Below are 23,031 nucleotides of genomic sequence, written 5' to 3' on the forward strand. Positions count from 1 at the left end.
TCTCATTCTCATTTATTTGTATTATTTTCTACATTGTAGATTAATGCTGAAGATCAGCACTTTTTTGTCTACAACATAATTTTATATGTATTTTATAATTTCGATGTCTTCAGTACTAATGTACAATGAAAATACCAATTAAATAAAAACCACTGAACGAGAAGGTGTGTCCAAACCTTTGACTGGTAGTGTATGTAAATATAAAATAGAAATTTTCAGCTGACAAGTCAAATAAAGTATAGCTGTTCACTCAGAGTTTGACTTTCAGAAAGGCAAACTTTGAGGAATTTTGTTTAAAAAAAACTTTTTTTATATATTTATGCAAAGTTTCCAATCAGAAAGACAACAGAGAGCAGCTAGTGCATGGGTAAGTATTTTAATGATGCTGATGAAATTGGGCAAAGATGAAGATCTAAAATATCAAGCTATCAATTTCTTGTACAAAGGACCGAACATAAACTAATCATAATTTCACATGCAGCTCTGCTGTGTCCGACAACTTCTTACATTTATTAGCGTTTGGAAGTGGTAACATCCAAAAACAATGATAAAGAGATGTAAGTATGTTAAAAAAAGATGCTTTTAAACAAAACTTCCAGAATACCATGATTCATTAACAAAAAATGTTAAAATGATGATCTACTTTAAGATAATGTTGGGAAAATCGCCAGAACTGAACACAAATGCTGGTGTGCTAAAGAAGCCGATAGGGACAGGAAGCACATGAAGACAGTTTGCTGGTGTTGCCACTGTGATCACGAACACAGACAGTGTTTATCATCCTTCAAGATGCCGACGTAACAATCACGTGCGCCAGCACACTGTCTACATAAACTATGACGACCTATTCTGACATGGGAGTCTGGAAAAACTTCTCAACAGACAGACATTGTTAGCTTTCAAAGGAATCTCTGATGTTTTGAAGGACAGCTAAATTCCAATGGTTTCCCTTGACATCCTGGTTGTTGATTTTGATGCCTCTTGAGGTTTTTTTAATGCAACTGCGTGATTGTGTTAGCTTTACCATGTTTCTCGCAGACTGGCTTGGATTCCGTAAGGCAACTTAGCACGAAAAAAAGATATCATGCTGAACTGCAGACTGAAAGTAAAGTATTAACAGTGTCATTTTTGTTGCTTTGATCTTTTTTTCCTTTTTTTGGTTGTTGTTTTTTTTTAAAGAGACAACAAACAGTTGAGTCTGAACCACAGCGCTTTGGCACACCAGATGCTCAGCTAGCAAACAACGATAGCAGCTGTAGTGCCGTTAACCTCCTTCTTGAGACATAAGCGACAGAGGAAAATGCAACCATTTAAAGGAGACGATGGCAGGGCGAGGAGGAGACTGTTACTTTGCTGCGGTACCGGAGTCACTCCCTCAAAAGTAAGACAGTAAGGTACAGTGAGGAGAGGGCCAGGCGCTTCAGTCACATGTTCCTACTAGCTGCCTCAAGAGGTGTCTTGGGGCATCTCCATATATTCCAGGAACAGCAAGGAGTATTGAAGCTCTAGAGGGGCTGACTGGATCGGGTCTAAAGAACAGAGCAAGGCTGGGCTATCCTCATATTCACTTCAGGATGATGTGGTAGCCATCATTTGAGTCATCTGGAAAGAACAGAATAAAAAATCAGCACGCAGAGATGTTAAAAATAAACCTGCAGTTCATCAAGGCTCCATGGTAAATATAGAAACAGATAAATCATCAACATTTATTACACTCAAATACCTTTCATTGTGTCTAAAACAAAACATACTTCATCTTGAAAGTTCTGAATCATCTGTAAAAAAAAAAAAAAAAGAGGGGATGTTTAATGCAGGAAGGAATCAAGCATTAGCTGTTTGTTAGTGTCAAATCAACTATCCTTCTCTTTATTGGTCTCATCATCTGTAGCTGTGACTTAAAGCCTCTGGAAAGTCATAGCAGCAGCACTCACTTACCTCATCACTAACCAGCACATGAATGCCAGTGGGGCCCTGTTTAAAGATCTGATTTATCTGCCGGGGCGAGATGTTGAAGAGCTGAGCAATCTTCTCTGTCAGCTCGCTGGCAGTGAGCTCCTCCAGGTAAATAGCATGATATACTGCAAGAAAGAGCAGGGGGAGTCCAAACAGGTGTCAGTACCACAGCAGGACAGGAAGAACAGCACTTAGAGATAGAGCAGGAGTGTAGTAGCACATGTATTTATATCAAAATGTTAGGAATGGGTCTTTTGTTTGGTGCTCATGTGGATGTGTATTTAGTGCACCAGCTAAAATATTCTTTGTCTGTGTTTGAAGCTCAGTTTAAACTCCACATTTCCCCTCATAGTTAAGCCAAATGCAAAACAACCGGAGCTTGAAGACCTTTCACTATCATAAAAGTCTGCTGATTGGAAAGAGGTGGACTGGATAAAAAGCTATTTGAGGCATTGTTCAACTGCAGTCAGATCTGTAGGTGGTTGTACTTAGAACTTGCTCACTCATTTGAAACAACATAGAATCAGTAGTACAAGAAAAAAAAAGAGAGCGGTGCAAACTCCCTGTGGCATTTAAGAGGCATCTTGCTAACAATTAAGACCAAAGTGATTAAAAAAAAAACAAGACATGTTTTTATAGCAGCAAATGTGCAACCATACTCTGCTGTCTGATTTTAAACACATCCTGAAAGAAGTCAAGCCCCGTTACTAAATTCGCTCCTGTTGCATTTCAGCCAGCGAGTTGTAGCAGCTCTTCATTAGCAACCACAAGTCATGTCTACAACTTCTCATAACATCTGACTGATCGACGTCTAGGGCTAGTGACGGTCACTCGACACTAGCGGTGCAGTACAAGCTGATCATTTTCTAAATGCTGCACTTTGATTGATCACTAAGGTAGTGTCTACAGATACGGACCCGTACCCGTAGCCTGTGGCCTACGGATACGGCACTTTCCATTTGCCAGACAGATATGGACCCGTATCTGTTGAAAGGTAAGCAAAGGTTAGGGTGAGGGTCAGGTTTAGGGTCCGTACCTGTAGTACCGATGCTACGGGTCCGTACCTCTAGCGTCTACCGGGAGTCACGTGACCAGATCTCGCGTATCTGATTGGCAAATGGAAAGTGCCGTATCCGTAGGCCACAGGCTACGGGTACGGGTCCGTACCTCTAGCAACTACCGATCACTAAAGTAAACACTGAAATATGCAATAACTAAGATCAGTGCATACGATGGTATAGTGGAATTAGAATGTGATAGAGGCCATCAAATTTGGTCTTTTAAAGCATGAAATCACCTCTTCACCCCCTAGCTGGACATCGCTTGGCTTCTAAACATCCTAGTGCAAAGGCCTGGAGACAGTCAACATTTTGGTTGATACGTCCAATTGCTGTCTTGCTGAGAGCTATAATAAACTGGTGCCTCTTATGTCTGTAAATAAATATGAAGCCACAGACAGTTGGCGGTTTTCTGAACATGAAGACATCAGGAAACACTTAGTAGCTTGCCTCTGCCCAAAGACAACAGTCTTTCTTTCAGCAACTCTATTAAACATAAAAAGATGGTGTACCAGGACTCCAATATAAACACAGCAGCACATCAGAGGTCGATTTCTGACAGTAAGCTCATATCCCTCATGTAAACCAGGCTATTCATTTCAGGACCTGTGGCAGGACGCGGTATGTTTACACACACTAGAATATTAACTGTCAGTGATATGGAGTGCAGATGAGTATTTGTTGAACTGTGTACCTGCCTGTGTGACTTGCAGTCAGTATAGAAATTGCTGCATCGCAAATTTTACAACCATAAAAGAAATGTATATACAAATTTTCAGCTTTTAACTGTGATTGTTACTACAAGACATGATGCAACATGCCTAATGATGCCACAAGCCACCCGTCTTGTGATTCTCTGCCTCATTACTATGGTAGATTTCAAATACTTACTGTTCTAAAACAAACATGCATGAACTACCAATGTGTACTGACCAAAGAAAGTGTTGGCAGCAGCATCCCCATTTTCGTGTTTTGGTTGCTGTTCCCGTGCCTGCTGAGACTCCTGGCAAACATAGATGGTCAGCCTTGGACGTACCACCCTGCATCCACGGGGAGAAATGAACAGAATGTTGACTCCAAAAGTCTTTTTTTATACTATTAGGGGCATGGCATATTCGAAAATGTGATTAAATTGAGTGTGACTCACCGTCCCTTCAGTGCATTGAAGAGTCTGATACCATCAGCTGGCCCACAGATCTGAATAACATCCTCCCTGGTCAGTTTTAACAGGTCTGCCCCTGGTGCACAAAAATATCCCTTTTTCTCAGCCTCCGGAAATGAAACTCAATGTAACTTTTTTTTTTTTTTTACAGATCCACATAAATGAACAGTCTTTTCATTATCCTGTCCTCTTTGAGGTCACCACACACAGACTGACAGACCACAGTTCAGGATCTTGGCAGAGAATTGGTGTCTTGCAAGGTGGATCATTTCAGTCTTGTAGGGTTGTAACCTTAGTCGCTACTATGCTACCGTGTGTCATTCAATACCTCAAGTCTTCTCTGCTTCTGCTCACCTTCTTGGTGTTTCTCCTAACCACACACGTAGGATCGGTAAATCCAGCAAGAGTTTTGATTGAGCTGTTTTGTTACAGCCGACACTACGCTAAAGTACATGGATGTCGAATTTGAAATATGTATTCAGAGGGCGTTTTACCTGAGAAGTTGGTGAAGAGTCGGCAGAAGGGTGAGAAGCGGTTTCTATGAAGCCACTGCTGTGCATCCTGCGGTGTCGCTGTGGGTAACAAATTCTGAGCACACACACAATACAATGTGATGAAAACAAGTGCAATAATTGAAGCTCTGCTTTAATAAGTGAGTAATGACAGACATTTAAAGAGCAACCCCATCAAATCAGTTCTAAGTTTTAAAAACATTAAAATGAAAACAGAAAGCTAACACACAAAAATAATAATGTATAAAGATGTCAGATTTTCCTAAGGCTGCTTTATTTTGCTTTGAAATGTATATTTCAAAAGTTATCATTTTGAAATCAGGCAAAAACTATTTCCAAAAGTCCATTTTAAAAATAGAAATGAAAACCTCAAACTAACTGTTAAACATTGTTAATGTGGACAGAAATAACATTCTGTTCCTTCACTTCTCAGTGGGTGTACATGGAGGACTGAAGCATTATACATCAGGTAGGCAGCTGCCCAAACAGAGAGGTGACACAGGATGAAATATTCTGACATCATGTTTCAGGGTAAAATAATAGAAGCGTTGAATCACTGGCTTCCTGTGTCACGCACTCAACAGGAGTTGACCTTGTATTTCTGATGTACCACCACTGAATGCTTTCATTCACAGACTGAGGCAGAAGAGGCCAGTTTTTGTTTATTTTCTCATTTCGAAGGCAAAGGGTGTGAATGAATCTACATGTGAGCAAAGGTTTAACACCTCGATGTCAGCTCTGCTTTTGTGGTTATTAATACACAGTGATTCAATGAGGCAGAGTGTAGGAGGAAATAAAATGAACTTACATCTGCTACCTGAATGACGAGCTCAGGTTGATGGTTTGGTGATCCATTTCTAGCAAGGATGAAAAAAAATCATGTGTTAGGACCCAGGAAAATAAATAAAATGCACATTAGGAAGAATCTAAACATTGTGTGCGTTCCTCACTAATCATACATGGCCACTGTTCATGAAGTATTGACAGAATCATGAAACCCTCATACCCTTCAGCAACAGGAAAGCTGTTGTGTGTGCTATTGAAGCCAGGAGAGGGAGAATTGTTGACATATGTGACTTCAGGCCAGGGAGAGCACTGCAAAAGACCAACACTTTTGTTACTGTGGCATCTATATAACATCAGAAAGAAATTTCTGCTGCCACAAGTTATAACCTTTAGCTTTCTTTAAATTAAATGTATCCACACTCTTTGTGTCTCTGTTTGCATGTTATCCGTCATGTTTTTCATTTCTTTGCTTTAAATATGTTCAAGCTGAAACAACAGGCTTCATCTGAAGACTAATAGTCTCATACTGTGATTAATCACGAAACATTCTCTGGTTACACAATGTGAGGGATTGTGGCTTTTCTCTGTATTACAGCACTGACTATTCAACCTATTTGGCTTTTGGACAGTTGATCAAACAGAAACCAGCAAAAACTGACAGTAATGAATAATGAAAAGAAACATCAGTTGAATCTCTACCTGGATTGAGTGCAAACTTTAAAATTTTGACCCACTGCCCATTACAAAACCTTTTCGCTCTTTTCCTAGCCCTTTTTGGAAATACAAGCATATTCTTCAGCGTTCCACTTCATTAGATTAGGTTATGTTTTGTTTTGATCTAGCAGTGACTCGTGCCATTAACACACTTAGAATAAAGCTAACCTCTGTCAGGATCGTGGTTTCATAGGAGGGCTGGTACTTCTCCTTTTCCTGCGGCGCCCTCTTCTCCATCTTCTCCCGATCCGTCTTCTGCTTCCTGTCTGCTCCTTTAGGCTAAAACAGGTCATTCAGAGAAAACGAATGTGGTGGTAATGAACAGTAGTACCAGAGTGGTCACTGAAACAAATATTTGCATAGTAGGATCTTATTTAATTCATTCTTATTTCAGTCTTGTGGCATTTCTCTAACCTTGAAGACTTTGACCTGGCAGGAGGCAGAGTGGAGATGTTCTGTGTACTCCTCGCTCTCATTCTCTTTAAACGTGTCAATCTGGATGCGGAAAGGCACGCCCTTTTCTCCTCCGTGCTTGCGCATGGTGAACTCTGTGCTGATGCAGTGAACCTAAGGAAAAAAAAAATTAAATTGAAATTAAAAACCTGCTGTAGTAGACATTCGGTTTACTTATTACTGTCAAACAGAATATATGAGTACAGTGAATGTTAATAAGCTGAGCTCTATAATGACAAAGGGCTCTAAATGGCCTAAGATCACTGCAATTCCAAAGTTACAACATGTGCCAAGAAAACAAAAGCGTTGACCGTCATGCTACCTGGATAAAAACTGAGGTTCTTTTTGATGGGTCCCAAAGGAACTCCACAGTGTTAAGCTGAGTAGGGTTAGCCCTGGGGTCGATTATTCCAACTGACATGGGAATATCTGCAATGGATCAACACAAAACAAGCTGTTATCAAAGGAGTTCTTAATGACGACCAGCATGACTTTACAGTTTGGGTTAACCGTCAGTGTTCTGAATGATTTTTTAATAAACACAAAAAATATTTTATGGTTAATATACACACATGGCTACACGACGACATTCTTTCGAAAAACAAATCCAACACAACACAAAAGAAATAGAATTTTCTGGAACTCTCCAAGAAGAACAGACATTTTCATGCAGAGCTCACCCAAGTCGAGGATGCGATCCCCAGGCCTGTTCCAGCGCCAGCCTTCTAGCTGCTGGTGCTCTGTGTACTGAAGTCGTCGGTCATGAAACACCACACGAATAATGCTCTGAAATTCACAGAAATTCATTTTTACGAAAGAACCAAAAAGTAAATGCACTTTATACTGTTCAGACAGACAGTGACCTGTACAAATGTGTTGCAGAATATTTTTTTTACCTTCACCATTTTGCCAGTGATTTCAGGAAGTTCCCCAATTTTCCGATTGTCAAGCATTCTAATTTCATAGGACTGCCCTGTGATAAGTCCACACAGTGAATAAACAGATCTCAATCCCTCGAGTACTTCCAATCACAACAATACAACATGTGCAAATCCTTGTCTGTTCATCCCATGATGCAAGACATAGAATTTCTGACACTACTCAGCAACAATGATACAGCTTGTCACTCATTCTAACAATGGTATGATTATAGAGCAAATTCTGCAAGAACACACAGACTTTTAAAAAATCATGACATATCATGTTATTTATTTAACAAAGGAGGGAAAAAAAAACTGTCTTTCACGTACGTAAAAAGCACCAGTCAAAACTTTGGACACACCTTCTCATTTAATGTTTTTTCTTTATTTTCATAACTATTTACATTTTAGATTCTCACTGAAGGCATCAAAACTATGAACGAACACACATGGAATGATTTAGGAAACAAAAAAGTGTGAAATACGTCAAAACGTGTTTTATATTTAGATTCTTCAAAATAGCCACCTTCGTTTTGATTACTGCTTTGCACATTCTTGGCATTCTCTGGATGAGCTTCATGAGGTAGTCACCTGAAATGGTTCTTCAACAGTCTTGAAGGAGTTTCCAGAGATGCTGAGCACTTGTTGGCCCTTTTGCCTTCATTCTGTGGCCATCTCATCCCAAACCATCTGGACTGGGTTTTGGGCAGGTGACCATGGAGACCAGATCATCTGACGCAGCATCCATCACTCTCCTTCTTGATCAAAATAGCCCTTACACAGCCTGGAGGTGTGTTTGGCGTAATTGTTCTGTTGAAAAATAAATGATGCTCCAACTAAATGCAAACCGGATAGGATGTCATGTCGCTGCAGGATGTTGTGGTAGCCATGCTGGTTCAGTGTGCCTTCAGTTTTGAAATCCTCAATAGTGTCACCAGCAAAGCACCCCCACACCATCACACCTCCTCCTCCTCCATGCTCCACAGGGGGAACTATGCATGTAGAGACCATTGGGTCTCACAAAGACACGGCGGATGGAACCAAAGATCTCAAATTTGGACTCATCAGACCAGCATATAGATTTCCACTGGTCTAATCTCCATTCCTTGTGTTTTTTGGCCCAAACAAATCTCTTCTGCTTGTTGCTTTTCCTTAGTAGTGGTTTCTTAGCAGCTGTTTGACTATAAAGGTCTGATTGGTCAGTCTCCTCTGAACAGTTGATATAGAGATGCGTCTGCTACTAGGACTCTGTGTGGCATTGATCTTGGCTCTAATCTGAGGTGCTGTTAACTTGGGATTTCTGAGGGTGGTGCACAGATGAACTTCTCCTCAGCAGCAGAGGTGACTCTTGGTCTTCCTTTCCTGGGGCGGTCCTCATGTGAGCCAGTTTCATTGTAGCACTTGATGGTTTTTATGATTGCACTTGGGGATACACTCAAAGTTTTTGCAATTTTCTGGACTGACTGACCTTCAGTTCTTAAAGTAATGATGGACTGTCAGTTCTCTTTACTTAGCTGATTGGTTCTTGCCATTATATGGATTCTAACAGTTGTCAAATAAGGCTGTCAACGGTGCATCAATCCGACGTCTGCACAACACAACTGATGGTCCCAACCCCATTAAGAAGGCTAGAAATTCCACAAATTAACCTTGATAAGCCACACCTGTGAAGTGAAAACTATTTTAAGTGACAACTTCATGAAGCTCATTGAGAGAAGGCCGAGGGTTTGCAAAGCAGTAATCAAAGCAAAGGGTGGCTACTTTGAGGAATCTAAAATAAAAAAAAATATATATATTTAGAGTTATTTCACAATTGCTTGTTTTCTACATAATTCTATATATCTTGCTTCATAGGTATAATGTGTTCAGTATGCATTTACAATGTAGAAAGTAGTGAAAATAAAGAAAAAATCATTGAATGAGAAGGCGTGTCCAAACTTTTGACTGGTAATGTACATAACACAAACAAACTGACAACATGTCAAACTGCAAAAGAATGCATGTCTATACTGGCATCAGTGATTTAAAAACATTCCCCCCACAGACCACAGCAGTATATCGTTATATAATGTTTTCTATGAGGTAAACGTTTTGCTTTCAGAAGCTTTGGCTTCTTACTTATAGATCTCAACAAATTCACACAAAGCTGAAAAAGGCTGGGATCCTGAGGCTGACCTTGGTTGAGGTAGGTGAGTGTTTCATCATGCAGTTTAACGGCTGGCGAGGTAGCTGCACACAGAACATACTGAAAGGGAAGGATTTTGTTGTCACAGTCTGCAGGCAGATTAGACTCCTCTTGTTTGAAGATGGGGAGGGCAAGTACATCGCTGGAAAACAAAGACAAAAGTCATTAAACTGCCAAGAATTTCTGGCTTCACTGTGAGACATTCGGTCTTTGCTTAGAATAAAAATAATCTACAGAACATCAGTGTTTATGTCTAGCTCTTTGAACTGACAGACTTTCAAACTTGTGATAAAAGTTATGTTAAATGTAACACTACCTGGCATTACCAGACAACACTTGGGGCTGAATGGTGAGTAATCATTTTCTCTAGCCTGCAGTTCATTAACTATAATGGGGGCAACACTACCAAATACCAAGGTATCCAAGTCAATCTGTTATTGCTCCTCTCAACTCAAGAATTTCCACAATAAGCAGGCTCTGTTCAGAGCATTGAGCAAACCAGAAAAGGTCACAAAAGAAGGATCCTGCTCCAGAAAAGCAAAGTACTTGAGTCAGCAGAACCTAAATGGATTTCACATAATTTCCATCACCATAAAAATGAGCATCATAAATATTTAGTTTAATCCCTCAAATAAGCCACACCAAATCAAAAAACACAGAACTGTGCACAGACAATTACACTAATGGGTTAGGGATATGATGCATAGTGATGGGATAAATCTAATGCGCCAGTCAATTTTCTTCAAAGACCATTCTCCATCTAACAGCCAACAAGTCGTGTTTGGCTTTTCACTTTATCTGCAAGTGGTGATTAATTTGCCCTTCTGCTATCTCTCAGTACAGGACCTCACATATCCATGTACTCAGTCAAAGTGTGAAGAGATTTCTCTGCTCAAACTGCCTATTGATGAGGACACACGGGCTGTCAGAAAATGTGAAACACTGTCCACAACATGAGACACCATCTTAAAATCACACTGATAAAGCTCTGGGTTGATAGAAAACACAAAATGCTGGCATTTAAGCTTAAGCAGGTGATACAGGTTCCTTAAGAAAGTGTCATTACAGTCATCTACAACCTCCAAACAGATGTTTTAATCAATCTCTCTGAATTTAATAAAGCTTCAAGAGATTATATATTTTGGTAAGTATTAATGTGTAGCAGCGTTCAGTCCAACAACACACTTTAGACAGAGGGCTTAACACGCCAAAAACTAATACTGTACCTCATACTGTACGCCCCAGCACCAAGCTCCTGGCCAATGCCGGAGAGACTGGCATCAAAGTCCTGGACCAGTCCGGACTCAATCACTTCATCCGTGAGAGGCAATTTCAGAGCCCACGCCATGGTGACGATGTGGAGATTTTACGGAATGAAGTTCCGGTTAAAACTCGGGGCAAGTTTCACCTGTTTCTCACAACCTATCAAAATTTAGAAGAGAAAGTGAAGTGACTTATTATCAGCGGGTCTGACTTTAGCGATAAAACCACAGAACGTGTAGCTGTTCAGTGGACGAGCATACCCACAAAAATGAGTCAAGATGATCAAATCCGCAGTGTAGTACTTATCATTAGCGGGTTTTTATTCTTAGCAGCACAAAACCCCCTAGGTTAACAACAGTCCCAACACGTTTTATGCAACGGTGCACATAAGGACTGCCGAGACCTGAACTTCAGATAAACTACAGCATATTTATACTTTACTTATTATTCGCTTGAGAATCGTGCTCCTAGTGAAGATGCAAAGCTTACCTTTAGCTGAAAACAGTAGCTATTTGCATGCGTTGCATTAGTTTCATGTCATCATGTCGCGCTCCTTCGCCTGTGCACTAAAATAAACATGTCGAGCTAACAAGTTAGCTACGCAGCCAGCCAGTTAACTCAGTTAGTAGGATGCTAGCTCTTCTTTGCCTTCGCTACCGGGTATTCACCGGGCCTGTTTGTTGTTGGTAAGCATATTTATGCCTAACAAGACGTCAAAATCGTCTCCAAACCATAAATAGATGTAATATAACGTCTTGCTTTTGTTTGTTTATCCTGCTTCGTCGGGAAAGAGAGCCGCCGTAATTTCCGCTTCGCTTTCTCCTTCTTCGTTGGTTTATCCACAGTGCTGGTAAACAACTTTGATACTCATTACCGCCACGCATCGCTCAGTTTGGGTACTACCGGGGTACTTTCATCTAGTACTGCGTGTCTGCAGCAGAGGAGGCCGCAGTTTCAGGACTGTATTTCTAGGACACTTGTTTTCTATGACCTCTTTTTGGGCCAGATAACATCAAAAACACTTGTTTACTCCAAAGGCAACCTAACTTTTCTCGCTCAGAGGCACTGGCAAAAAAAAAAAGTACAGTTTTGGGTGGAAAAAAAATCAGTACTTGGATAAAAAAAAGTCTGAACAATATTATAATTTGCAATATTAATTTTCTCAATAGTTTGTGGGATATCAGTTTCAGGATCATGTACAACATTTCCTTTTCACATCAGTATTTCACTTACATTTATGATGTTGTCAGTGTAAAGTTTCATATTCCATTTTTAGGTATGATATTTCAATTTAATTTGTAATGTGTATTATATGATATTAGTCAATGCCTTATTATCATTGTCAACATTATTTTCCTTTTTTTATTCTAACCTGTTTTTTGTTTGTTTTAGCTTATTTAATTTCAATAATTTATCATACATACAGTGTAACAACTTAACAGAAAGTAGTATTTTGGATGGAACAGACTTTTAAAACTATACGTTGCAGTTTGGGAGGAATAAACATTTCAAACATTGTAAGCACTTGGACAGAAAGCAGCACTATGAATGGGAAAGCCCTTTAAAAGAGCTGTGAAAAATGCTGTGAGCTGTATATTGGGTCAAATTAACCCCTTAAAAGAATGAACACTCTGACGGATACCAGTGTTTTGGGTTGAAAAGACTTTTAAAACTATAGGTAGCACTTTAGGTGATGCAAACATTTAAAACTAGAAGCTGTATTTTGGGTGGGATTAGACTTTGAAACGATGAGTCGTGCACTTTAACATCCTGCCAATTTGCCAGCAAGTACTGCTGTGACAAGCAAGGATCTTAGAAATGTGGTCCTGAAACTGCAGCACACATCATATTGGGAGGATTTTAGCTGTGAAAAGCACCCTTTTTACATTTACATTCATACTGATGCCTAGACTAAAAACATACTATGTAACACTCAGGATTGATTAATAAAGACAGAGTTTATTTGATTTATCTGACAGAAAATGACAAAAAGCATCCAACTTTTTCACTCGTCTCAGTAAAACCTGAACTTTTCTGTGCTTTGAGGAGTCAAATGTATAATAGCTTACATCTTATTAATCTAATTTAGCTCTTTTTTTTCCTCTATCGGATAACTTAGCATATTAAACCATATTATATATTGTCTTCCCATATTGAACATGAAGGTAAACGTATGTTAAAGCAAGAACTTTGTAACACTACGGTTAGGTATATGTCCACTGCAATATAAGCCTACTGTCGTTTAAAAGGCAAATATGAGGTGGAGCATAAAATGCACCGTTCAACATATATAACCACAAACTCAAACATTTTTAAAAAATGGAATTAATGCATATTAGCTTTTATATTCTGCAGTATTTTACATTTCATCTGCTTAAAAAGTAAATTAATCTTAATTAGAAATGTTGCTTGTCAAGTTGATGATTGCAATTTTGCCAGTACTGCTACATTTTGCAAAGCCTCTCACAACACAAACATTAAATCCTCTCACAAACAAAAATTGAAACCTTGACTGGACGTAAACCATTCGCAACCCTTTCACTTTCCCTGCTGTCACTAAAGTGCAAAGAATTCTTGAAATATTGGCAAAGACAAACAAAACCGACACAGTATTGTTCTTACAGAAAACACCTTCATACTGCGGACGCAAACTGTCATCCAACTCGTTCAGAGTGAAAGTCATAGCACGTTTTCCTTTCCTAAACGGTTCGTTACACTTTTTAATCAATTTGATAGATTTTAGGCTTGGCATGAGTATTTCAAAAAAATCTGGCACTAATGTTTCAGGCAACATGACATCATATTAAGTCGACTTGAACAGGTCAAACGAGCTCCTATTTTGCAAATACGCTCCGTCTAACTCGAGGTGACGAACGCAGCAGAAGGCTATTAAGCAAACAGTCAAAGCAGTAAACAAACAGAACGCAAAAAATAAAACATTCTCTGAGCATGACGAGCACATTAAACAGACGGTGTAAAAACAAAGACAGACTGGTGAATTCGCACACATATGTCACTCACACAAACACGAAGTATCTGCGCGATCAGTCATTCACAATTAATCAAGCTTCATAAAAATCAAAAACAAATTTACAATTGGGGCACCACAGACAACAGGCAATAATGTAGTAAGACTCTGTTGTCCGAGGAACGTCAGAAGTGACTTTCCCGATGGACACCGGAGCCAAATGAGAGGAAATGACTACAGATTTCAAGCTCATCTTTCATTGATTATCACTTAAGAACGATCCAAAGTGATGATTGTCCCAAAATACTGGTGGCAGAGTCAGGAGTCCACAGAGAGCAAAGTCATTTCTGGAGCTCCTCAGACAAATAATTCAAATGAAAACAAGATTATGGGTCATTTGTCTGTCAGAATCTCATTTATGTCTGCAGAGCGGCTCATGCAGGACAAACAATACGTGAATATCAAATAAATGAGCAGCTAGAGCTTTCATGTTATCCACTGTGGCCAAAGTAGATTATTTAAATATCACCGTAATGCCAGCCAATGTCAGTGACATACATGTGACTAAAATCAATGTGACTTTAAGCACAAACACTTCAAATAAGTCAGAGGGGGAACCTATAAAACCACTGGTATAAAAGTTCATCAAATGCTTTTAAATATAACATGTTATCATCACTGTATTATTATCACTGACTATGATAAGAGGACCATGCAGTTTGACTTAGTACGCACCACGCAGAAGTAGTGTACACAATTACACAACTATTATTCAGTTTTAGTACTCTTTCATCATCTCCTTCATTTTCTCAAAAAGTTCATATTCTTTCGGCCTTAACGGAGTCGTCTTTACAACACAATCCAGATGTGTGCTGCTGCGTTACATGTTCAAATTCCCAAAAGGACAAAAGATCAGCAGCAAACTCTCCCACAATGAGGTCGCTGCTACACCTGGAAGACGTTAATCTTGCTTGTGTTTTTCAGCGTCTGTCGCCGGTTGCAGAACCATACTCGCACAACCTCCCGGTCATAGTTTAGCTCCCTTGCGATCTCCGTAATCTCCTGGCCCGTTGGCAGAGCATTCTTCTCAAAGTAAGAATTGAGGACTTCTATAGCCTGCGGAGTGAAACTGGTGCGCCGTTTGCGTTTTTTGGAAGGTTCACCACCAACAAACTCCATCAGATTCTGCTGGCCTTTCTGGTTCCAGTGCTCTGCTTCGGCCAGCCACTTCTCCAGGACCGGCTTCAGCTTCTGAGCGCTCTTAGGGGTGATATCCAGCTTCTCAAACCTGTGGTAACAAATAGAGTTCACACTGTATGACGCTGTATGGACTGTAGCTGCACTTAACGGCTGAGAGATTAAATCAATTCCATCCTTGTGAATTCACATAGACCAGAAAAAACTCCACAAGACTTCAACCAAACAATTGCACTAATAGACCTCTCCAGATACTGACAACTCATCTGCTGTCAACAGGCTGGTTTCTAATACAATAACAGAAAGGTTTGCAGCCATGCTAGCAGCTCTGTGGGGCTGTGTTAAGTCACAGCAATGGTTTCAGCTAAAAGCTAAGATCCGTACGCTCACAGGGACAATGCTGTTGAGATTTTGATGTGATGGTGACATGAGATGAAAACTAAAACAACAAAGCTGTTACAACTCATCCTTTGAGGGACATCAATATATCAACAAAATCTCATCATAACAGTCTGTACAATAGGGGTTAAATCAAAAACTAGAAGTATCAACCTCATGATGTCGCTGTAGAAAAACTCTGGGGATCACTTTAATTATACTAAACATGTGAAGCTTTTCACCATCACTTCACTTCAGTAATGTCCCAGTCAGGGGTACAAAGGATGAAAAGTGCAATCAAAGGTAGAATAAAGAAATCTGTGATCAATGAGGCTTTATGGTGCTGAAGTGACTGAGACATTAACAGTCAAGTATTTAGTTATTTGACATCTAAAGATGATATATGCCATGTTCTGGCGGGGGTATTTCTAGAACTGCTTTAATTCTGGAGATAAAAAAAAAACTAAACATGAACCTGCCAAATTTTGGAGGGTTTCTGCTACTCCCTCGCAAGACACAGAAGTATCATCAGGATAATGTAAATATAGTGCTGACCATATCTTTAACAAGTGTTAGAGTGGCAGATAAATTATCTTCAAACAGGTGCATGTTAAGGGTCAATCAGTGAGATGCAGGATCTGCAAGTGTCTGCAGTCATAATGTCATGGAGTGAATGCATTGCAAGAAAAGTAACAGAATGACAGATGAATAGATTCTGGGCTGCACAGTGGATCAGTGGTTAGCACTTTACTTTACAGCTAGAATTCCCTGGTTTGCATCCCTTCCTGGAATCTTTCTGCACGGTTTTCTCCAGCTTCCTCCCACACTCCAAAAACATGCTCAGGTTAATTGGTTACTCTAAATTGTCCACAGATGTGAATGCAAGTGTTTGCATGTGTATCCTTGTGATAGACTTGCGACCTGTCCAGGGTGTCCCCTACCTTCACCCTAAGTAAGCTGGGATAGACTCCAGCCATCCAACACACGGCCGTAATCAGAATTAAGCGGTATATAGTTAATGGATGAATAGATTTTTTAAAAATCTATTTAAACAGCACAGGATACAGCACTGCATCATTCTGAAAAGAACAGAACCTCATCCAACACAGTGGAGGCTTGGACCCATAAACAGTATTATCGGCAGGACAATACATCACATCTTGACAAGGGCTTGGTATTGAACATCACTTAACAATGCTTTGCTCTTTAATGGAACAGAGCCATTGTGAATGTTTGTACCTCTGCTTTGCCTGCAGTGAAAAAGATCAAATGTAAACACTCTGCTATCGATGCATCACTGACGCCTTAATAACTCACATAAATTAGTATTTACAGGGCATTAGCAGAAAAAGATTTCACTTGAAAGGCAACAAAACCAGGAGTAGCTCACCTGCAAATAGCCGACTGGCTGTAGGCCGGACCCTCCGTTGCAGTAAGAGCCTGCCCTACTTGCGTCTGAGTAAGCCCCAAGGACAGCCGACGGATCTTAAAATTCTTGGCAAACTCTCGGATTTCCTCCAGATTAATGCCTTCCTCGCTGCTGACGGCCTGCTGGGGTTCTACAATTTAGAGAATCTGGTTAAAAATATCTGGCTTCTTAAAACGGATCTATGCCTGTACAGGAGAAGCAGGTGTACATACTGCTGACAAGCTGGCCCACTTTTGCTATGTCTCCACAGGTGATGGGTACTGTGGAGGAGAGCGTGGTGGCCGTCTTCAGAACAGACGGCTGAGGAGCAATGACAACTGGTGACTGAGTGACAGCTGTTACCGAAGCCTGGGAGGGAACAAATAACATATTACAATATTAAATGTAACATCTTATGGTCCATATGAAAAAATAAACTAAATATTTACATACATTTAAGATCTCTTTCAAGATTATACTGTAAAAATGAAGCAATTGATTTGTCCGTTCTGACCTCAAAACTAAATCCAGACTGGTTTTGTTTGCGTACCTGTGTGCTGGGTTTGGCAAGTGTTGGAGGAGCAGCAGTTTTAGGCAGAACTGCAGCAGAAGTTGCAATTGCAGCAGCTCCATTCCCCACAGTGGCAATGATCTGACCCTGGGTGTTGAGAAGCAGCTGCGGGGTGACAGTCTGGACCTGAAGACCCTGGAGTGGGAGGGTGGGAGTCGCAGCCCCTCCGGCCAGAGAGGCCGGGTTCACTAACAGCGGGAGGGTCCCTATGACCTATAAACAGTAAATAGTAGAGAAATATGTAGACATACTTGAATACAACCCTCTGGATCATTTTTTTGGTTGTTTTCCAAAACGATTTTCAGGACATGGTAGCGATTTTGCTATTGGGATAACCTATTAGCAGTTCACTCAGGATAAAGTGATGTTTTTCAGGAACAAACACGACACGACTCCAGTGAGCTGCCATAATGGTTGGGCTGAGTGGCAGAGCTATTTGAGAGTACAATCATTTTTCACAGAAATTGCCTCATGCTCCACTGCTTTGAAATAACACTGCTGACTAATGTTAACTGGAAGCTGCGCTGTGTTTTCCGCAGAACTGAAGAAAACACATGAAAATAATTTAATGCCCTTTACTTGGATTTTACTTAGAGTGTGATCGATATGAATCACTATAAAAGTTTGGCAAAAATGCACCATCTGCAAAACACTTACTTCAATGTTTTTTAATCATTATTTATGAAGTCTGTTGTGTGCTCTCGTCTTGTTTTTAGATAATGGCTACTATAAGGGCAATTGTGATATTGCCCAGGTACTAAATCGTGTTTTTTCATTGTATTTAAGGAATTTTATTATTATTATTATCATAGCACTAGTATTTTATTGTGCTTACCTGTCCCTGGGCATTTGTGATGATCTGGCTGGTGATGCCAGCCATGCTGGACATGGCACTGCTGATGATGGGAGTGGACGTAAGAGAACTGAGGAAATGAGGCTGCGCTCCTAAAGAAGCAGCATTGATCTGCGAGACAGTAATCACATCATGTTCATAGAGCACAGCATAATGAAACCACAACGCTCAAGCCGGTTGCAAACAGTTGGATGAGGACGTTCTTACAATAGCTGGGTTGATGGACAGTCCTGCTGTCTGAAGAGCTGCCACAGAAATGTTGGACTGAGACACGCTGGTGGTGGCGGCAGAAGTCGCCTGGGCTGCTGCCACCTGAGCAGCAGTGACCTGTGCGTTGGTAACCTGTGTCGGCTGAGGGGTCACCTGCTGCAGAGCGGCCTGAACCGGCTGTAAGGAGGCCGCTTGAGGCTGAAACACCGTCTGTGCATTTGTCTGTAGCTGCGGCTGGACCGAGTTCAGGACAGTTGCAGCTGCGTAGGAAAGTATTTAAGATGTTATTGTTCAGTAATGAAGTCATTTATCGTGAGGAAAACTGACTGTGCACTGTGACTGTCTGCACTGCAAGCATGCAGAGGCACATGTGTGTAATATTTAAACAACACTAAGAGTTTGCAGCTTTGCTAGCAGTTCTGAGTGCTAATACTAACTCACAATCAGCTGAGACTAATGGAAAATCTGACCTGATCACTGTGCTAGATGAAAGTAAGGAATCACCAAAGTTATTACAATTAATCCTAAGAGGGACATTACAACCAAATTTTACGACCACACACTCATTATCTGTTGAGACAATTCGCTTCATACTGCAAATATTAAACTCAAACAAAAGGGACACGCAGAGGATACCAAAGTCAGCAGGGATGATCCTCTGTGGAACAATAATGTTTGTATAAAAGCTCTGGGATTCCTTGCAAAAGTTCAGTCTGGACCAAAGTGAAGTACGATGTCATTCCTACACTCACACAGCATGTCGAGGAGAAAGGATGACGAGTGCACGTTGTGTTTTATCAGTCAACTGTGATCTCAACAAATTAAATGTAGACACATTCTGCCTATGAGAGGCCAAATGGGGAGCAGATACACACAGCATGTCTTTTACCTTGAAGGCCAGCAAAGGGCAGCTTGAGGAGGTTTCCAGCAGGATTAGCTGCTGCGAGACCAGGCAGAGTAGCTACATTGGTGGTAGGAAGAGTGAGAACAGCCAAGCCGCCCTGGCCGCCGATGGAGCCCGCCATGCTGAGGGGGATGAGCAGCGGCTGGCCCAGCGACCCCGCCTGGGCCATCATACCGGTCATCAGCGTGGCCAGACTTTCCTGCGTCAGCACCTAGTGTGGTGTAATGTAGAGAAAAAGACATTGTTTTCTATCAGCAATAATGCCTTGGAGAACATTATTGTCACCTTAAACTATGTTTCCAATTATAGCCGTATTTGTACAGGTGCTAGTTTTCTAAACTAATACTGCTGTTACTGCATGTGCACTAGGAAGCTATACTATTAAGTTGTTCTTTTACAGTGTTAGGGGTTTTGCTACTGGAATTGCTGAAAATGTTGTGCCAACAGTTTCTACAGCCTCAGGCTACAAATTCAAGCATTTGAGATCAACTTTTCTCTATTTTTCACATCCACAGCAGATGCCAGATAGTGGCCTCAAGATATGTCACCTACAACAGCCTGTGGGTGACAAATGTGGCAATGATTCCCCTGACACGTGAATACCGGTCAAGAAATAACATGTGAACAGGGACAAATTAATTGGAATCAGTGGGAATTTCACGATTTCAGCATTTTACAGACACCAGTGCACTCCAAGCTGTTGTTAATTTCTAACCCCAGCTTCAGAAAAACAAGTCAGACAACCACACTACTCACTACACTTTTTTATCTGATGTGTAAAGATGAATACAGGACAGTGTAGTGGGTGTGTAGGTTCAGAGTCATACCTGTGGACAACCTTGTACGGTGATGGGCATGGCGGCCTGTGGCTGGGGCAGGGACACGCTGATGGGAACAGCGGGGGTCAGCGTTTGGACAGCAGGAGCCAGAGCCTCTACAGACACCACCTGCTGCTCGCCCAGCACTGCAGGAGCACAGACAGGGTCGGTCCTTACTGACATTTGAAGTTTTTTTTCATTTCACAGCCAGCTCTCATCAACCTTTCACCACTGTGTCATGCAAGTAGGAGCAATAAGTCATCTGGTCTCCATCATCATCTCGTAGGGCCGTGATTTACCTACTCCCCCGCTGCTCTGGGGCCCCGTGGCGCCGTCTTGGGTGCTGCTGGCATCAGGTTGCTCTGCGGCCTGAGCCACTCCCTCCTCAGCTTTGCCTTCACTCTTCCCATCGGATGCTGATGATGGCTGAGACGCATCGACTTCTACCTCTAGCACACGAATAGTTTCATGGCCAGACATCACAATGACCTGTGCAGTGACCAGGGATACATGAGATGACTTAAATGCAAAAAGAACCGGCTGAATAACTTCTTCATCTGTTTGAGGTTGATAAATAACCCGTAATTTAGCTATTTGTTATGATAAAATATGATAAAAGCCTGACTTGATCTAGCACTAGAGGTGTCACTAATAACCTAGAGTTCCCTACTTTATCAATTCCCCTTCTAACAACTTGTAGTAAGCCCAATTCTGACCTAACTGATGATTCATGGTATGCAATAATGAAAGCCCTAATGGAGAGGCAGCATGACAACCTGGGCTGGAGGACAAGGTGCTGAGAGACAATGCAGGAAGAGAGAGGAGGATGCATACCTGGTTGTCTTTGGCAGGGTATTTCAAAGTGCGGGGTTTAAATGGCTGAAAAAAGACTTCTGCAGTCAGACAGTGAATGGCTAAGGAGAACAGAGAAGCCGAGCACATGTTAGGACACAATGACCCAAAACAAAACAAAACAGAAAAGAAAGAGGCACAAATGAAAAGAGCATGAGTACACCAAAACAATGATAAGAGCATCAGCCAACAAGCGGCTCAAGCAATGCTTTCCTTCAAGCTCGCCTCGGCGCATCCGTGAAGAGCATTGCTTTTTGTTTGCTGACTATGTCCACAGAGAATGTTACCAGAGAGAGAAAAACCACAATTAATTATTAAGCTTGGCAGTGTAAAGATCGGTAACCCTCACAAGCATAGAGCAGCACGTATTATTAGGTGATAAAAGTGGCACCTGATCAATGGACTGCTGCACGGCAGTTAATCGTTATGGTGTGGTATGTTGGCACATGGAGGTGACAGGAGCAAATGGCAGCAAAGAACTTGAAGGGATCAGAGTGTGACTGGACTGGCTGTCATTATATCTGGAGGAGGAGTTGCTTTCACTTCTCTCCAGCAAACAGGTGAGTGTTACCTGCTCATTGACAGTAAGTGGGGCATCTTTGGCAGGCAGATCCTGGGAGTTCATGGCTGGCTGCACCACCACAGTCACTGTCTTCCTGGCATTCTGGGTAAACAAACACTGATTAAACAAACTCCTTTATAGATGCTGTGTAGGCATGCTAGGACTACAAATCTACCTGGACCCCTGTCAGCTCATAGTGTTTGCACTTTAGGAGCAAATCCTGCTCAAACAGACCCACATGCTGAAGCCAGTTTTTTTTTTAAATTCATGGCTATTTCTGTCATTGCAGGACCAGACTATTTGGAGGGGCCTATAAACAGGCCACACTGTGTTGTACTTTCTGCTGCACTAAACGTGACCAAACGGGCTGATCGTGGACACGAAGTGGCTGCAAATTCATCACAGATCGCAGCAAAGAGTCGAGGTGCCGCGTTCCCTGCTGCAATGCCCCGTTCGTGAGGAGGATCTGTCAAAACTTCAGCGGCTGTTGATGGCTCCCCACCCCCATCCTGCCCAATAAAAGTCTCGCCGCGTCGGCCACTTTTGAGGACAAGCGGCAAGCACCAGGCACAGGCGACACAAACCACCTCGACCCGTGCCTAGAGACCGAATATTATGGATTTCCCTCTCTTTATCATAAATATATAAATTATGCTAATTACGAACATTGCATATTAACCAAAACTCATTTCCTCTCGCCATTTCGCTGCGCTGCGCGAAGAGCCAGCGAGAACACAGTCCGGCTATTGTATTCAACTTACCGCGTAAATGCAGCTTATTTTCTGTAGTCCTCCGCTCTTAAAAAGGTCCTTGTCACAGTTTGTTTCGGTCACACATAATTAAAAATTCATCTCAGCTCCCAGACAGGCGCTGTGACTGCACACAAAAGAGGTATTTGCATTGATAAGGAGGCTTGCAATGTTAGGATCTCCTCTCTCTTAATATTTAATGACGATGCCCTTTCTGCAACAGTTCAGATAATCAGGAATCCTTGAGGTGTCTCACAGAATCCTATTTGAGCTGTAAAGTCGGACAAAATTGCCACAAAATTGGCCTTTTGCACTACGTCATGAACATAATTTATGCAAGAAAAAATCTTGCATTGAAAAATGTCTGCCTCGACTTGAGAGGTGCCATGGTTCTCTTAAAGGGGCCGCAGCGCACAAAGAGCAGGGAGGCTGTGGACTGGATGTACGGGCTGGAATAAAAACACAATAAATACACCAACACAGTCCCAACACTGCTGTTTGTGCAAATGACAGTATGGTTGAATTAATTAGTTTTTGAAAATTGTATAAAAAAAT

At 41.3% G+C, this 23,031-nt stretch overlaps 2 protein-coding genes across 8 annotated transcripts; both read right to left on the reverse strand.

Moving 5' to 3' along the window:
- Nucleotides 1–360: 360 nt before the first annotated feature.
- tfcp2 (transcription factor CP2) lies at nucleotides 361–11,853 on the reverse strand. Of its 2 annotated transcripts, XM_022207370.2 has the most exons (16): nucleotides 11,496–11,853; nucleotides 10,970–11,165; nucleotides 9,734–9,885; nucleotides 7,535–7,611; nucleotides 7,319–7,424; nucleotides 6,961–7,067; nucleotides 6,600–6,752; nucleotides 6,354–6,464; nucleotides 5,692–5,780; nucleotides 5,494–5,542; nucleotides 4,668–4,761; nucleotides 4,159–4,249; nucleotides 3,945–4,051; nucleotides 1,936–2,078; nucleotides 1,724–1,775; nucleotides 361–1,602 (listed from the first exon to the last, which is right to left on the reverse strand). In XM_022207370.2, the coding sequence occupies exons 2-16, from the start codon at nucleotides 11,089–11,091 to the stop codon at nucleotides 1,565–1,567; spliced, it is 1,491 nt and encodes a 496-aa protein (XP_022063062.1). In that variant the 5' UTR covers nucleotides 11,092–11,165; nucleotides 11,496–11,853; the 3' UTR covers nucleotides 361–1,564. The 2 variants fall into 2 exon arrangements, with proteins under 2 accessions (XP_022063062.1, XP_022063063.1); XM_022207371.2 differs by lacking the exons at nucleotides 7,535–7,611; nucleotides 10,970–11,165; nucleotides 11,496–11,853 and having other exon boundaries at nucleotides 9,734–9,851.
- Nucleotides 11,854–12,945: 1,092 nt separating this feature from the next.
- On the reverse strand, nucleotides 12,946–22,876 carry pou6f1 (POU class 6 homeobox 1). Of its 6 annotated transcripts, none has more exons than XM_051949174.1 (12): nucleotides 22,489–22,876; nucleotides 21,737–21,829; nucleotides 21,148–21,227; nucleotides 20,613–20,802; nucleotides 20,323–20,459; nucleotides 19,481–19,706; nucleotides 18,589–18,851; nucleotides 18,364–18,492; nucleotides 17,508–17,741; nucleotides 17,191–17,326; nucleotides 16,940–17,108; nucleotides 12,946–15,262 (listed from the first exon to the last, which is right to left on the reverse strand). In XM_051949174.1, the coding sequence occupies exons 4-12, from the start codon at nucleotides 20,791–20,793 to the stop codon at nucleotides 14,920–14,922; spliced, it is 1,818 nt and encodes a 605-aa protein (XP_051805134.1). In that variant the 5' UTR covers nucleotides 20,794–20,802; nucleotides 21,148–21,227; nucleotides 21,737–21,829; nucleotides 22,489–22,876; the 3' UTR covers nucleotides 12,946–14,919. The 6 variants fall into 6 exon arrangements, with proteins under 6 accessions (XP_051805134.1, XP_051805133.1, XP_022063059.1 ...); XM_051949173.1 differs by having other exon boundaries at nucleotides 21,557–21,829; XM_022207367.2 differs by lacking the exon at nucleotides 21,148–21,227.
- Between the last annotated feature and the right edge of the window lie 155 nt (nucleotides 22,877–23,031).

Source organism: Acanthochromis polyacanthus, chromosome 6 (genome assembly GCF_021347895.1).
Source record: "Acanthochromis polyacanthus isolate Apoly-LR-REF ecotype Palm Island chromosome 6, KAUST_Apoly_ChrSc, whole genome shotgun sequence".
Lineage (NCBI taxonomy): Eukaryota > Metazoa > Chordata > Actinopteri > Pomacentridae > Acanthochromis > Acanthochromis polyacanthus.

Excerpts from the sequence above, each read along its gene's own strand:
- tfcp2 (XM_022207370.2), bottom strand. The coding sequence starts at position 11,091 with ATGGCGTGGGCTCTGAAATTGCCTCTCACGGATGAAGTGATTGAGTCC. Across the intron at positions 9,886-10,969 it reads GCTGGGGCGTACAGTATGAG|CGATGTACTTGCCCTCCCCA; the intron begins GTACAGTATTAG and ends TTTGTTTTCCAG. Across the intron at positions 2,079-3,944 it reads TGCTGCCAACACTTTCTTTG|TATATCATGCTATTTACCTG; the intron begins GTCAGTACACAT and ends TCTTTCTTGCAG.
- pou6f1 (XM_022207366.2), bottom strand. The coding sequence starts at position 21,348 with ATGCTCTTATCATTGTTTTGGTGTACTCATGCTCTTTTCATTTGTGCC. Across the intron at positions 17,327-17,507 it reads TTGCCAAACCCAGCACACAG|GCTTCGGTAACAGCTGTCAC; the intron begins GTACGCAAACAA and ends GTTCCCTCCCAG. Across the intron at positions 17,109-17,190 it reads AGTGGGCCAGCTTGTCAGCA|AACCCCAGCAGGCCGTCAGC; the intron begins GTATGTACACCT and ends TCTAAATTGTAG.